This window comes from Salvelinus namaycush, chromosome 10 (assembly GCF_016432855.1).
Source record: "Salvelinus namaycush isolate Seneca chromosome 10, SaNama_1.0, whole genome shotgun sequence".
In the NCBI taxonomy this organism is placed as follows: domain Eukaryota; kingdom Metazoa; phylum Chordata; class Actinopteri; order Salmoniformes; family Salmonidae; genus Salvelinus; species Salvelinus namaycush.
Window position 1 is genome coordinate 30,188,549 of NC_052316.1, and position 15,807 is coordinate 30,204,355.

The 15,807-nt window shown below is 45.5% G+C and overlaps 1 protein-coding gene across 1 annotated transcript in view; it reads left to right on the forward strand.

Moving 5' to 3' along the window:
- The window catches only part of LOC120054299 (solute carrier family 22 member 23-like), a 51,435-nt gene that overhangs the window by 29,802 nt on the left and 5,826 nt on the right, over positions 1 to 15,807 (forward strand). Inside the window, exons 4-5 of the mRNA XM_039001713.1 lie at positions 14,858 to 15,044; positions 15,511 to 15,638. Of these exons, the coding sequence (XP_038857641.1) occupies positions 14,858 to 15,044; positions 15,511 to 15,638 (315 nt within the window). The remainder of the gene's footprint in view (positions 1 to 14,857; positions 15,045 to 15,510; positions 15,639 to 15,807) is intronic.

Below are 15,807 nucleotides of genomic sequence, written 5' to 3' on the forward strand. Positions count from 1 at the left end.
GGCTGGGTTCATGCGAATTTCGTCAGCTGGTGATTGTCAAGGAAATAACTATCGGTCTCGCGGTAATTGACCATTAATTTACCGCTTCCACACGTAGCCTACAAGCCACTGATGCAGACCTTTGGAACATCTACATTTTAAAAAGTCGAATTAATCCATCTAATATTGCCTACACCTTCACAATAAATCCATTATTTATTTTAGACAAGTCTAAAGAAGCATGATATGAAGAAAATGTAGTCTATTTCAGAAGAAGAGAATAGCATACTCTGAGTTGTCCTTATGTTGGGTCCTGATCTGGCTATGCCAAATGGCTGTGGGCTACACTAGTTCATTTAGCAGACAAGATTAGCTTATAATTCTGTGGTATTATTTTATAGTATGAATAATACAATTGAGCAAAGCTGAATAAAATAGAAAGGATATTTTCTCCAAATGATTTGAGGGAGTGCGCACATGCGGCTATTCTGTGTTGAGCGGTTAACAAAGAAATAGGTATTCCTATATGCTTAATTTAGAGTTATTAATGTAACTTTAGTTGTTCTACAAACATTGGGCTAAATGTTTTGATTTTGAATACATTGTAAGACTGCATGTTGCGACTCTAATGTCAATTTGAAAAAAGTAGCTTGAAAGGTATGAGCTCTGCTTTGCTTTTTAGATTTTTTTTGGACACTTTAGTTGTGATACAAACATTATCAAAACATATAGGCCTAAGGGCTAGGCTACATGAGGTGTGATACAAACATTATCAAAACATATAGGCCTAAGGGCTAGGCTACATGAGGTGTGGGACTATGATTAGAAAAAGTCACAAAAACAGGCATTGTTTCCTAAGAAATGTTGCGCAACATGAGCTCATAGGCTCTCATGAAGTGTTTGATTAGATTTTCTAAAACATTTGCATTAATATCAGAGTGATGAGAGGGACAGTAGAGTGATTTAGAGGGACAGTAGAGTGATTTAGAGGGACAGTAGAGGGATGAGAGGGACAGTAGAGTGATTTAGAGGGACAGTAGAGTGATTTAGAGGGACAGTAGAGTGATTTAGAGGGACAGTAGAGTGATTTAGAGGGACGTAGAGTGATGAGTAGGTGACAGCTAGAGTGATGAGAGGGACAGTAGAGTATGAGAGGGACAGTAGAGTGATTTAGAGGGACAGTAGAGTGATTTAGAGGGACAGTAGAGTGATTTAGAGGGACAGTAGAGTGATGAGAGGGACAGTAGAGTGATTTAGAGGGACAGTAGAGTGATGAGAGGGACAGTGGAGTGATTTAGAGGGACAGTAGAGTGATTTAGAGGGACAGTAGAGTGATGACAGGGACAGTAGAGTGATTTAGAGGGACAGTAGAGTGATTTAGAGGGACAGTAGAGTGATTTAGAGGGACAGTAGAGTGATGAGAGGAACATTAGAGTGATTTAGAGGGACAGTAGAGTGATTTAGAAGGACAGTAGAAGGATTTAGAGGGACACGAGGATGAGGATGATGAGAGGGACAGTAGATGTGATTTCGAGGTGACAGTAGAGTGATTTAGAGGGACAGTAGAGTAGAGGGATTAGAAGCGACAGTAGAAGATTTAGAGGGACAGTAGAGGGATGAGGATGAGAGGCGAAAGTTAGAGTGATTTACGAGGGAACAGTATAGAGTGATTTAGAGGACATAGAGGATTTAGAGGGACAGTAGAGTGAATTTAGAGGGACAGCAGAGTGAATTAGAGACAGTTGTGATTTAGAGGAGTAGAGTGAGTTAGAGGGACCGTTAGAGTGATTTAGAGGGACTGTAGAGTGATTTAGAGGGACTCAGCAGTAGTGATTTAGAGGGACAGTAGAGGGATGAGAGGGACAGTAGAGGAGTATGAGAGGAGACAGTAGAGTGATTGAGAGGGACAGTAGAGTGATTTAGAGGGACGTAGATGTGATTAGAGGGACAGTAGAGTGATGAGAGGCTCGGATAATGTAGGCGGTAGTGATGAGACGGGACAGTAGAGTGATTTAGAGGGACAGTAGAGTGATTTAGAGGGACAGTAGAGTGATTTGAAGGAGGACATAGGGAGATTGATGAGGGAAAGTAGAGTGATTTAGAGGGACAGTAGAGTGCATGTAGAGGGACAGTAGGTGAGGAGAGGACAGTAGAGTGATTTAAGAGGGACAGTAGAGTGATTTAGAGCGGACAGTAGAGTGATGATGGGGACCAGTAGAGTGATGAGAGGACATAAGTGATTTAGAGGGACAGGTTAGAGGTGATTTAGAAGGACAGTAGAGTGTTTAAGGGAAGTAGGATGTGAGAGGGACACGTAGAGTGATTTAGTAGGGACAGCTAGAGTGATGAAGGACAGCTAGAGTGCATTTAGAGGGACAGTGAGAGTGATGATAGAGGCGCAGTTAGAGTGATTTAGATGGGCCTGGTATAGTGATGTAGAGGGACAGTAGAGTTGAGGGAGAAGGACAGGAGTGATGTTAGAGGGACAGTAGATTGATTTAGAGGGCGACAGCTAGTAGAGTATGAAGGGACAGTCGAGAGTGATGAGAGAGGACTAGTAGGAGTGATGAGAGCGAACATGAGGTTGGATTTAGAGAGTATTAAGCGAGTGATTTAGAGGGACAGTAGAGTGATTTAGAAGGGACAGTAGTGTGATTTAGAGGCACGACGAGTAGAGGGACAGTGAGAGAGGGAACAGTAGAGTGATTTAGAGGCAGACAGAGTAGAGCGATTTAGAGCGCGACAGTAGAGTGATTTAGAGGGACAGTAGAGTCGATTTTAGAGGGACAGTAGAGTTATTTATTAGAGGGACAGCAGAGTGATTTAGAGGACGACAGTAGAGTGATTTAGGAGGCAAGGATTGGAAGGACAGTAGAGTGATTTAGAGGGGGACAGTAGAGGGATGAGAGGGAAAGTTAGACGAGTGAGTCGATTAGAGGGAAAAGTAAAAGAGGGACAGTAGAGTGATTAAGAGGGACAGTAGAGTGATTTAGAGGGACAGTAGAGTGATTTAGAGGGACAGTAGAGTGATTTAGAGGGACAGTAGAGTGATTTAGAGGGACAGTAGAGTGATTTAGAGGGACAGTAGAGTGATTTAGAGGGACAGTAGAGTGATTTAGAGGGACAGTAGAGGGATGAGAGGGACAGTAGAGTGATGACAGTATAGTGATGTAGAGGGACAGTAGAGTGATTTAGAGGGACAGTAGAGTGATTTAGAGGGACAGTAGAGTGATTTAGAGGGACAGTAGAGTGATTTAGAGGGACAGTAGAGTGATGAGAAGGACAGTAGAGTGGTTTAGAGGGACAGTAGAGTGATGACAGGGACAGTAGAGTGATTTAGAGGGACAGTAGAGTGATGAGAGGGACAGTGGAGTGATGAGAGGGACAGTGGAGTGATGAGAGGGACAGTGGAGTGATGAGAGGGACAGTGGAGTGATGAGAGGGACAGTAGAGTGATTTAGAGGGACAGTAGAGTGATGAGAGGGACAGTAGAGTGATGAGAGGGACAGTAGAGTGATGAGAGGGACAGTAGAGTGATGAGAGGGACAGTAGAGTGATTTAGAGGGACAGTAGAGTGATTTAGAGGGACAGTAGAGTGATTTAGAGGGACAGTAGAGTGATTTAGAGGGACAGTAGATTGATTTAGAGGGACAGTAGAGTGATTTAGAGGGACAGTAGAGTGATTTAGAGGGACAGTAGAGTGAGGAGAGGAACAGTAGAGTGATTAAGAGGGACAGTAGAGTGATGAGAGGGACAGTAGAGTGAGGAGACGGACAGTAGAGTGAGGAGACGGACAGTAGAGTGAGGAGAGGGACAGTAGAGTGATTAAGAGGGACAGTAGAGTGATTAAGAGGGACAGTAGAGTGATGAGAGGGACAGTAGAGTGATTAAGAGGGACAGTAGAGTGATGAGAGGGACAGTAGAGTGATTTAGAGGGACAGTAGAGTGATGAGAGGAACAGTAGAGTGATTAAGAGGGACAGTAGAGTGATGAGAGGGACAGTAGAGTGATTTAGAGGGACAGTAGAGTGATTTAGAGGGACAGTAGAGGGATGAGAGGAACAGTACAGTGAGGAGAGGGACAGTAGAGTGAGGAGACGGACAGTAGAGTGATTTAGAGGGACAGTAGAGTGATTTAGAGGGACAGTAGAGTGATAGTAGAGTGAGGAGACGGACAGTAGAGTGATTTAGAGGGACAATAGAGTGATTTAGAGGGACAGTAGAGTGATTTAGAGGGACAGTAGAGTGATGAGAGGGACAGTAGAGTGAGGAGACGGACAGTAGAGTGATTTAGATTGACAGTAGAGTGATAAGAGGGACAGTAGAGCGAGGAGACGGACAGTAGAGTGATTTAGAGGGACAGTAGAGTGATTTAGAGGGACAGTAGAGTGATGAGAGGAACATTAGAGTGATTTAGAGGGACAGTAGAGTGATTTAGAGGGACAGTATAGTGATTTAGAAGGACAGTAGAGTGATTTAGAGGGACAGTAGAGGGATGAGAGGGACAGTAGAGTGATTTAGAGGGACAGTAGAGTGATTTAGAGGGACAGTAGAGTGATTTAGAGGGACAGTAGAGTGATTTAGAGGGACAGTAGAGTGATTTAGAAGGACAGTAGAGTGATTTAGAGGGACAGTAGAGTGATTTAGAAGGACAGTAGAGTGATTTAGAGGGACAGTAGAGGGATGAGAAGGACAGTAGAGTGGTTTAGAGGGACAGTAGAGTGATGAGAGGGACAGTGGAATGATGAGAGGGACAGTAGAGTGAGGAGACGGACAGTAGAGTGATTTAGAGGGACAGTAGAGTGATTTAGAGGGACAGTAGAGTGATTTAGAGGGACAGTAGAGTGAGGAGACGGACAGTAGAGTGATTTAGATGGACAGTAGAGTGATGTATAGTGATGTAGAGGGACAGTAGAGTGATGAGAAGGACAGTAGAGTGATGTAGAGGGACAGTAGAGTGATTTAGAGGGACAGTAGAGTGATTTAGAGGGACAGTAGAGTGATTTAGAGGGACAGTAGAGTGATTTAGAGGGACAGTAGAGTGATGTATAGTGATGTAGAGGGACAGTAGAGTGATGACATGGACAGTAGAGTGATTTAGAGTGACAGTAGAGTGATTTAGAGGGACAGTAGAGTGATGGGAGGAACATTAGAGTGATTTAGAGGGACAGTAGAGTGAGGAGACGGACAGTAGAGTGATGAGAGGGACAGTAGAGTGATTTAGAGGGACAGTAGAGTGATTTAGAGGGACAGTAGAGTGATGAGAGGGACAGTAGAGTGATGAGAGGGACAGTAGAGTGATGAGAGGGACAGTAGAGTGATTTAGAGGGACAGTAGAGTGATTTAGAGGGACAGTAGAGTGATTTAGAGGGACAGTAGATTGATTTAGAGGGACAGTAGAGTGATTTAGAGGGACAGTAGAGTGATGAGAGGAACATTAGAGTGATTTAGAGGGACAGTAGAGTGATTTAGAGGGACAGTAGAGTGATTTAGAAGGACAGTAGAGTGATTTAGAGGGACAGTAGAGGGATGAGAGGGACAGTAGAGTGATTTAGAGGGACAGTAGAGTGATTTAGAGGGACAGTAGAGTGATTTAGAGGGACAGTAGAGTGATTTAGAGGGACAGTAGAGTGATTTAGAAGGACAGTAGAGTGATTTAGAGGGACAGTAGAGTGATTTAGAGGGACAGTAGAGTGATTTAGAGGGACAGTAGAGGGATGAGAGGGACAGTAGAGTGATGACAGTATAGTGATGTAGAGGGACAGTAGAGTGATGAGAAGGACAGTAGAGTGGTTTAGAGGGACAGTAGAGTGATTTAGAGGGACAGTAGAGTGATGAGAGGGACAGTGGAGTGATGAGAGGGACAGTGGAGTGATGAGAGGGACAGTGGAGTGATGAGAGGGACAGTGGAGTGATGAGAGGGACAGTAGAGTGATTTAGAGGGACAGTAGAGTGATTTAGAGGGACAGTAGAGTGATGAGAGGGACAGTAGAGTGATGAGAGGGACAGTAGAGTGATGAGAGGGACAGTAGAGTGATGAGAGGGACAGTAGAGTGATTTAGAGGGACAGTAGAGTGATTTAGAGGGACAGTAGAGTGATTTAGAGGGACAGTAGATTGATTTAGAGGGACAGTAGATTGATTTAGAGGGACAGTAGAGTGATTTAGAGGGACAGTAGAGTGATTTAGAGGGACAGTAGAGTGATTTAGAGGGACAGTAGAGTGAGGAGAGGAACAGTAGAGTGATTAAGAGGGACAGTAGAGTGATGAGAGGGACAGTAGAGTGAGGAGACGGACAGTAGAGTGAGGAGACGGACAGTAGAGTGAGGAGAGGGACAGTAGAGTGATTAAGAGGGACAGTAGAGTGATTAAGAGGGACAGTAGAGTGATGAGAGGGACAGTAGAGTGATTAAGAGGGACAGTAGAGTGATTTAGAGGGACAGTAGAGTGATTTAGAGGGACAGTAGAGTGATTAAGAGGGACAGTAGAGTGATTAAGAGGGACAGTAGAGTGATTAAGAGGGACAGTAGAGTGATGAGAGGGACAGTAGAGTGATGAGAGGGACAGTAGAGTGAGGAGACGGACAGTAGAGTGAGGAGAGGGACAGTAGAGTGATGAGAGGGACAGTAGAGCGATTTAGATGGACAGTAGAGTGATGTAGAGGGACAGTAGAGTGATGAGAGGGACAGTAGAGTGAGGAGACGGACAGTAGAGTGATGAGAGGGACAGTAGAGCGAATTAGATGGACAGTAGAGTGATGAGAGGGACAGTAGAGTGATGAGAGGGACAGTAGAGTGAGGAGACGGACAGTAGAGTGATGAGACGGACAGTAGAGCGATTTAGATGGACAGTAGAGCGATTTATAGGGACAGTAGAATGATTTAGAGGGACAGTAGAGTGATGAGAGGGACAGTATAGTGATGTAGAGGGACAGTAGAGTGATGAGAGGGACAGTATAGTGATTTAGAGGGACAGTAGAGTGAGGAGACGGACAGTAGAGTGATTTAGAGGGACAATAGAGTGATTTAGAGGGACAGTAGAGTGATTTAGAGGGACAGTAGAGTGAGGAGAGGGACAGTAGAGTGAGGAGACGGACAGTAGAGTGATTTAGAGGGACAGTAGAGTGATTTAGAGGGACAGTAGAGTGATAGTAGAGTGAGGAGACGGACAGTAGAGTGATTTAGAGGGACAGTAGAGTGATTTAGAGGGACAGTAGAGTGATTTAGAAGGACAGTAGAGTGATTTAGAGGGACAGTAGAGGGATGAGAGGGACAGTAGAGTGATTTAGAGGGACAGTAGAGTGATTTAGAGGGACAGTAGAGTGATTTAGAGGGACAGTAGAGTGATTTAGAGGGACAGTAGAGGGATGAGAGGGACAGTAGAGGGATGAGAGGGACAGTAGAGTGATGACAGTATAGTGATGTAGAGGGACAGTAGAGTGATGAGAAGGACAGTAGAGTGGTTTAGAGGGACAGTAGAGTGAGGAGAGGAACAGTAGAGTGATTAAGAGGGACAGTAGAGTGATGAGAGGGACAGTAGAGTGAGGAGACGGACAGTAGAGTGAGGAGAGGGACAGTAGAGTGATTAAGAGGGACAGTAGAGTGATTAAGAGGGACAGTAGAGTGATGAGAGGGACAGTAGAGTGATTAAGAGGGACAGTAGAGTGATGAGAGGGACAGTAGAGTGATTTAGAGGGACAGTAGAGTGATGAGAGGAACAGTAGAGTGATTTAGAGGGACAGTAGAGTGATTTAGAGGGACAGTAGAGGGATGAGAGGAACAGTACAGTGAGGAGAGGGACAGTAGAGTGAGGAGACGGACAGTAGAGTGATTTAGAGGGACAGTAGAGTGATTTAGAGGGACAGTAGAGTGATTTAGAGGGACAGTAGAGTGATAGTAGAGTGAGGAGACGGACAGTAGAGTGATTTAGAGGGACAATAGAGTGATTTAGAGGGACAGTAGAGTGATTTAGAGGGACAGTAGAGTGATGAGAGGGACAGTAGAGTGAGGAGACGGACAGTAGAGTGATTTAGATTGACAGTAGAGTGATTTAGAGGGACAGTAGAGTGATAAGAGGGACAGTAGAGCGAGGAGACGGACAGTAGAGTGATTTAGAGGGACAGTAGAGTGATTTAGAGGGACAGTAGAGTGATGAGAGGAACATTAGAGTGATTTAGAGGGACAGTAGAGTGATTTAGAGGGACAGTATAGTGATTTAGAAGGACAGTAGAGTGATTTAGAGGGACAGTAGAGGGATGAGAGGGACAGTAGAGTGATTTAGAGGGACAGTAGAGTGATTTAGAGGGACAGTAGAGTGATTTAGAGGGACAGTAGAGTGATTTAGAAGGACAGTAGAGTGATTTAGAGGGACAGTAGAGTGATTTAGAGGGACAGTAGAGGGATGAGAGGGACAGTAGAGTGATGACAGTATAGTGATGTAGAGGGACAGTAGAGTGATGAGAAGGACAGTAGAGTGGTTTAGAGGGACAGTAGAGTGATTTAGAGGGACAGTAGAGTGATTTAGAGGGACAGTAGAGTGATGAGAGGGACAGTGGAGTGATGAGAGGGACAGTGGAGTGATGAGAGGGACAGTAGAGTGATTTAGAGGGACAGTAGAGTGATTTAGAGGGACAGTAGAGTGATTTAGAGGGACAGTAGAGTGATGAGAGGGACAGTAGAGTGATTTAGAGGGACAGTAGAGTGATTTAGAGGGACAGTAGAGTGATAGTAGAGTGAGGAGACGGACAGTAGAGTGATTTAGAGGGACAATAGAGTGATTTAGAGGGACAGTAGAGTGATGAGAGGGACAGTAGAGTGAGGAGACGGACAGTAGAGTGATTTAGATTGACAGTAGAGTGATAAGAGGGACAGTAGAGCGAGGAGACGGACAGTAGAGTGATTTAGAGGGACAGTAGAGTGATTTAGAGGGACAGTAGAGTGATGAGAGGAACATTAGAGTGATTTAGAGGGACAGTAGAGTGATTTAGAGGGACAGTATAGTGATTTAGAAGGACAGTAGAGTGATTTAGAGGGACAGTAGAGGGATGAGAGGGACAGTAGAGTGATTTAGAGGGACAGTAGAGTGATTTAGAGGGACAGTAGAGTGATTTAGAGGGACAGTAGAGTGATTTAGAAGGACAGTAGAGTGATTTAGAGGGACAGTAGAGTGATTTAGAAGGACAGTAGAGTGATTTAGAGGGACAGTAGAGGGATGAGAAGGACAGTAGAGTGGTTTAGAGGGACAGTAGAGTGATGAGAGGGACAGTGGAATGATGAGAGGGACAGTAGAGTGAGGAGACGGACAGTAGAGTGATTTAGAGGGACAGTAGAGTGATTTAGAGGGACAGTAGAGTGATTTAGAGGGACAGTAGAGTGAGGAGACGGACAGTAGAGTGATTTAGATGGACAGTAGAGTGATGTAGAGGGACAGTAGAGTGATGAGAAGGACAGTAGAGTGATGTAGAGGGACAGTAGAGTGATTTAGAGGGACAGTAGAGTGATTTAGAGGGACAGTAGAGTGATTTAGAGGGACAGTAGAGTGATGTATAGTGATGTAGAGGGACAGTAGAGTGATGACATGGACAGTAGAGTGATTTAGAGTGACAGTAGAGTGATTTAGAGGGACAGTAGAGTGATGAGAGGAACATTAGAGTGACTTAGAGGGACAGTAGAGTGAGGAGACGGACAGTAGAGTGATGAGAGGGACAGTAGAGTGATTTAGAGGGACAGTAGAGTGATTTAGAGGGACAGTAGAGTGATGAGAGGGACAGTAGAGTGATGAGAGGGACAGTAGAGTGATTTAGAGGGACAGTAGAGTGATTTAGAGGGACAGTAGAGTGATTTAGAGGGACAGTAGAGTGATTTAGAGGGACAGTAGATTGATTTAGAGGGACAGTAGAGTGATTTAGAGGGACAGTAGAGTGATGAGAGGAACATTAGAGTGATTTAGAGGGACAGTAGAGTGATTTAGAGGGACAGTAGAGTGATTTAGAAGGACAGTAGAGTGATTTAGAGGGACAGTAGAGGGATGAGAGGGACAGTAGAGTGATTTAGAGGGACAGTAGAGTGATTTAGAGGGACAGTAGAGTGATTTAGAGGGACAGTAGAGTGATTTAGAGGGACAGTAGAGTGATTTAGAAGGACAGTAGAGTGATTTAGAGGGACAGTAGAGTGATTTAGAGGGACAGTAGAGTGATTTAGAGGGACAGTAGAGGGATGAGAGGGACAGTAGAGTGATGACAGTATAGTGATGTAGAGGGACAGTAGAGTGATGAGAAGGACAGTAGAGTGGTTTAGAGGGACAGTAGAGTGATTTAGAGGGACAGTAGAGTGATGAGAGGGACAGTGGAGTGATGAGAGGGACAGTGGAGTGATGAGAGGGACAGTAGAGTGATTTAGAGGGACAGTAGAGTGATTTAGAGGGACAGTAGAGTGATGAGAGGGACAGTAGAGTGATGAGAGGGACAGTAGAGTGATGAGAGGGACAGTAGAGTGATGAGAGGGACAGTAGAGTGATTTAGAGGGACAGTAGAGTGATTTAGAGGGACAGTAGATTGATTTAGAGGGACAGTAGATTGATTTAGAGGGACAGTAGATTGATTTAGAGGGACAGTAGAGTGATTTAGAGGGACAGTAGAGTGATTTAGAGGGACAGTAGAGTGAGGAGAGGAACAGTAGAGTGATTAAGAGGGACAGTAGAGTGATGAGAGGGACAGTAGAGTGAGGAGACGGACAGTAGAGTGAGGAGACGGACAGTAGAGTGAGGAGACGGACAGTAGAGTGATTAAGAGGGACAGTAGAGTGATTAAGAGGGACAGTAGAGTGATGAGAGGGACAGTAGAGTGATTAAGAGGGACAGTAGAGTGATTTAGAGGGACAGTAGAGTGATTTAGAGGGACAGTAGAGTGATTAAGAGGGACAGTAGAGTGATTAAGAGGGACAGTAGAGTGATGAGAGGGACAGTAGAGTGATGAGAGGGACAGTAGAGTGAGGAGACGGACAGTAGAGTGAGGAGAGGGACAGTAGAGTGATGAGAGGGACAGTAGAGCGATTTAGATGGACAGTAGAGTGATGTAGAGGGACAGTAGAGTGATGAGAGGGACAGTAGAGTGAGGAGACGGACAGTAGAGTGATGAGAGGGACAGTAGAGCGAATTAGATGGACAGTAGAGTGATGAGAGGGACAGTAGAGTGATGAGAGGGACAGTAGAGTGAGGAGACGGACAGTAGAGTGATGAGACGGACAGTAGAGCGATTTAGATGGACAGTAGAGTGATTTAGAGGGACAGTAGAATGATTTAGAGGGACAGTAGAGTGATGAGAGGGACAGTATAGTGATGTAGAGGGACAGTAGAGTGATGAGAGGGACAGTATAGTGATTTAGAGGGACAGTAGAGTGAGGAGACGGACAGTAGAGTGATTTAGAGGGACAATAGAGTGATTTAGAGGGACAGTAGAGTGATTTAGAGGGACAGTAGAGTGAGGAGAGGGACAGTAGAGTGAGGAGACGGACAGTAGAGTGATTTAGAGGGACAGTAGAGTGATTTAGAGGGACAGTAGAGTGATTTAGAGGGACAGTAGAGTGATTTAGAGGGACAGTAGAGTGATGAGAGGAACATTAGAGTGATTTAGAGGGACAGTAGAGTGATTTAGAGGGACAGTAGAGTGATTTAGAGGGACAGTAGAGGGATGAGAGGGACAGTAGAGTGATTTAGAGGGACAGTAGAGTGATTTAGAGGGACAGTAGAGTGATTTAGAGGGACAGTAGAGTGATTTAGAGGGACAGTAGAGTGATTTAGAGGGACAGTAGAGGGATGAGAGGGACAGTAGAGGGATGAGAGGGACAGTAGAGTGATGACAGTATAGTGATGTAGAGGGACAGTAGAGTGATGAGAAGGACAGTAGAGTGGTTTAGAGGGACAGTAGAGTGAGGAGAGGAACAGTAGAGTGATTAAGAGGGACAGTAGAGTGATGAGAGGGACAGTAGAGTGAGGAGACGGACAGTAGAGTGAGGAGACGGACAGTAGAGTGAGGAGAGGGACAGTAGAGTGATTAAGAGGGACAGTAGAGTGATGAGAGGGACAGTATAGTGATTAAGAGGGACAGTAGAGTGATGAGAGGGACAGTAGAGTGATGAGAGGGACAGTAGAGTGATGAGAGGGACAGTAGAGTGATGAGAGGGACAGTAGAGTGATTTAGAGGGACAGTAGAGTGATGAGAGGAACAGTAGAGTGATTTAGAGGGACAATAGAGTGATTTAGAGGGACAGTAGAGGGATGAGAGGAACAGTACAGTGAGGAGAGGGACAGTAGAGTGAGGAGACGGACAGTAGAGTGATTTAGAGGGACAGTAGAGTGATTTAGAGGGGCAGTAGAGTGATTTAGAGGGACAGTAGAGTGATAGTAGAGTGAGGAGACGGACAGTAGAGTGATTTAGAGGGACAATAGAGTGATTTAGAGGGACAGTAGAGTGATTTAGAGGGACAGTAGAGTGATGAGAGGGACAGTAGAGTGAGGAGACGGACAGTAGAGTGATTTAGATTGACAGTAGAGTGATTTAGAGGGACAGTAGAGTGATAAGAGGGACAGTAGAGCGAGGAGACGGACAGTAGAGTGATTTAGAGGGACAGTAGAGTGATGAGAGGAACATTAGAGTGATTTAGAGGGACAGTAGAGTGATTTAGAGGGACAGTAGAGTGATTTAGAAGGACAGTATAGTGATTTAGAGGGACAGTAGAGGGATGAGAGGGACAGTAGAGTGATTTAGAGGGACAGTAGAGTGATTTAGAGGGACAGTAGAGTGATTTAGAGGGACAGTAGAGTGATTTAGAAGGACAGTAGAGTGATTTAGAGGGACAGTAGAGTGATTTAGAGGGACAGTAGAGTGATTTAGAGGGACAGTAGAGGGATGAGAGGGACAGTAGAGTGATGACAGTATAGTGATGTAGAGGGACAGTAGAGTGATGAGAAGGACAGTAGAGTGGTTTAGAGGGACAGTAGAGTGATGACAGGGACAGTAGAGTGATTTAGAGGGACAGTAGAGTGATTTAGAGGGACAGTAGAGTGATGAGAGGGACAGTGGAGTGATGAGAGGGACAGTGGAGTGATGAGAGGGACAGTAGAGTGATTTAGAGGGACAGTAGAGTGATTTAGAGGGACAGTAGAGTGATTTAGAGGGACAGTAGAGTGATGAGAGGGACAGTAGAGTGATGAGAGGGACAGTGGAGTGATGAGAGGGACAGTAGAGTGATTTAGAGGGACAGTAGAGTGATTTAGAGGGACAGTAGAGTGATTTAGAGGGACAGTAGAGTGATTTAGATGGACAGTAGAGTGATGTAGAGGGACAGTAGAGTGATGAGAAGGACAGTAGAGTGATTTAGAGGGACAGTAGAGTGATGACAGGGACAGTAGAGTGATTTAGAGTGACAGTAGAGTGATTTAGAGGGACAGTAGAGTGATGAGAGGAACATTAGAGTGATTTAGAGGGACAGTAGAGTGATTTAGAGGGACAGTAGAGTGATTTAGAAGGACAGTATAGTGATTTAGAGGGACAGTAGAGGGATGAGAGGGACAGTAGAGTGATTTAGAGGGACAGTAGAGTGATTTAGAGGGACAGTAGAGTGATTTAGAGGGACAGTAGAGTGATATAGAGGCCGGGTACTACAGACTGATCTAGTGCCCTCGCAGATTCGTTGATATATATATTGAAGAGGGTGGGGCTTAAGCTGCATCCAGGTCTTACCACACGGCCCTGTGGAAGAAAATGGGTGTTTATTGCTAATTTTAACCGCACACTTGTTGTTTGTGTACATGGATTTTACAATGTTGTATTTTTTTCCCACAACACCGCTTTCCATCAATTTGTGTGTATAGCGCTCTCTCTCTCTCTCTCTCTCTCTCTCTCTCTCTCTCTCGCTCTCTCTCTCTCTATCTCGCAGTAGGAAGGTTTATTCTTCTTCTTCCAGTGATCTAGATGATGAATGGAGGGAGGGAGTTTTCCTCCCCTCTTCTCCTCTCAGGAGTTTGGCTCATTTGTATTCTGCCCCTCTCCTTTCTCCCCCTCTGTCCATTCTCTGTCATCTTCGCTATGGGAAGTGGCAGTACAAGAACCCTGGTTAGTGAGCATACAGTATACAGCCACCCTCTCCTACACACCCCTACTGGTCACCTTCAAATAGACCTTGCCATCTGGAGCGGACCATCTGGACTGTACCACAGGGTAGCCGGTAGGGGGGTGAGACGAGAGCCCATTCAGGGAAGAAAGGGACGGTTACTGTGAAACGCTCACTGACTGAACTGACTGAACCCTTGACAATGGCTAGTGTTGAGGTCTGACAGATAGGTTGTGTGGTGGTTCACTGGTTGTTAACTGGTGGTTAACTGGGAGTTTCTCCAGGGAATGGTCAGCCATGAAGAGGTGTTAAATTATTCATTGATAGGTTTCACTGTTTAGTCTTTAAACACACATACACCAAAGACAGAGATACCAGCCAGTACCGCAGTGATTTACAATTATACCCTTTTCACAATATTCGTTTCACATTTTCCTTTTCAGCACATTTCCAGTGACTATGGTGAATGCATAACCAGGCTCAGTAGAGTTTGATTTGGCCCAGTTTGATTTGGTTCAGCTCAGTAGTGTAAAAAGCCCGTATTAGAAGGAATACACAAAAACCTCTGAGAATGCACTAATTGAACCAATTTATCTGTCTGGAACTTCTGTCCCTCTCTCTCTACATGGATTGAACTGGTGGTTCTCCATGACCATGGTGTCTGTATATGTCTAACCTCTCTCGCCTCCCTCCCTCTCTCTCTCTCTACTTCCCCCTTCTCGCTCCCCTATCCTCTCCGGCTCTTTCTCCCCCCCACTCTCCCTCTTTACAGGGATTGAGTTGTGCCTGCCAGGCTGGCGTTTCTCCATGACCATGGTGGCCAGTTTCCTCATGGTGGGCGGGCAGCTGGTGATGCCCGGGGTGGCGGCTCTGTGTCGTGATTGGCCCGCCCGGGATGATTGGCAGGTCCTGCAGATTATCATCATCTGCCCCTTCGTCCTCATGCTGCCCTACATCTGGTAAGGAGACACGCCCAAATGTCTTCCATGTCACCACTATTCTGTTGAGACATTCATCCTAGAGTTAGAGGTTGAAAATGTGAATGACCATGTAGTCCCACCCACTGAGGGGATAGCCACACCCACTTAGAGAGTGGACCCTCCCACTGATGAAGTACCTCAGCCCATTGAGGGAGTCGGCCATGCTGTGGGGTTAGAGGTTAAAGACTTGGTCATCAGGACCAGGCTTCGGCTTGTACAGTACATTACACACTGCATGCTCTGTTCAGATCTTTAGACAATACTCTCTTTCTCTCACTTCCCTTCTGTCATTCTTTCTCTCTTTGTCGTGTTTACTTCTCTCTCCCTTCCTTCCTTTCTTTCTCTCTCTCCTATACTCATTCCCTCACAACTTATTATCTTTCTCTCCCTACTCCCCTCCCATCTCCCCTACCCCCTCTCTGGCTCCCCCCCTTTCTCTCTGTAGGATCTTCCCTGAGTCCCTGCGTTGGCTCCTGGCCACCCAGCACTACCGCCGCTCTAAAGCCATGATGCTCTGCATCGCCAGGAAGAACCAGGTCGACATGACAACCGAGCCCAGTGGCGTTCTAACAGGTGAAGGAGATGGAGAGACAGGGAGGGGAGAGGTAGAAAGACAGAGAGAAAAAGGAGAGATGGAGAGACAGGGAGGGGAGAGGTAGAAAGACAGAGAGAAAAAGGACAGATGGAGAGACAGAGAGGGGAGAGGTAGCGAGACAGAGAGAAAAAGGACAGATGGAGAGAC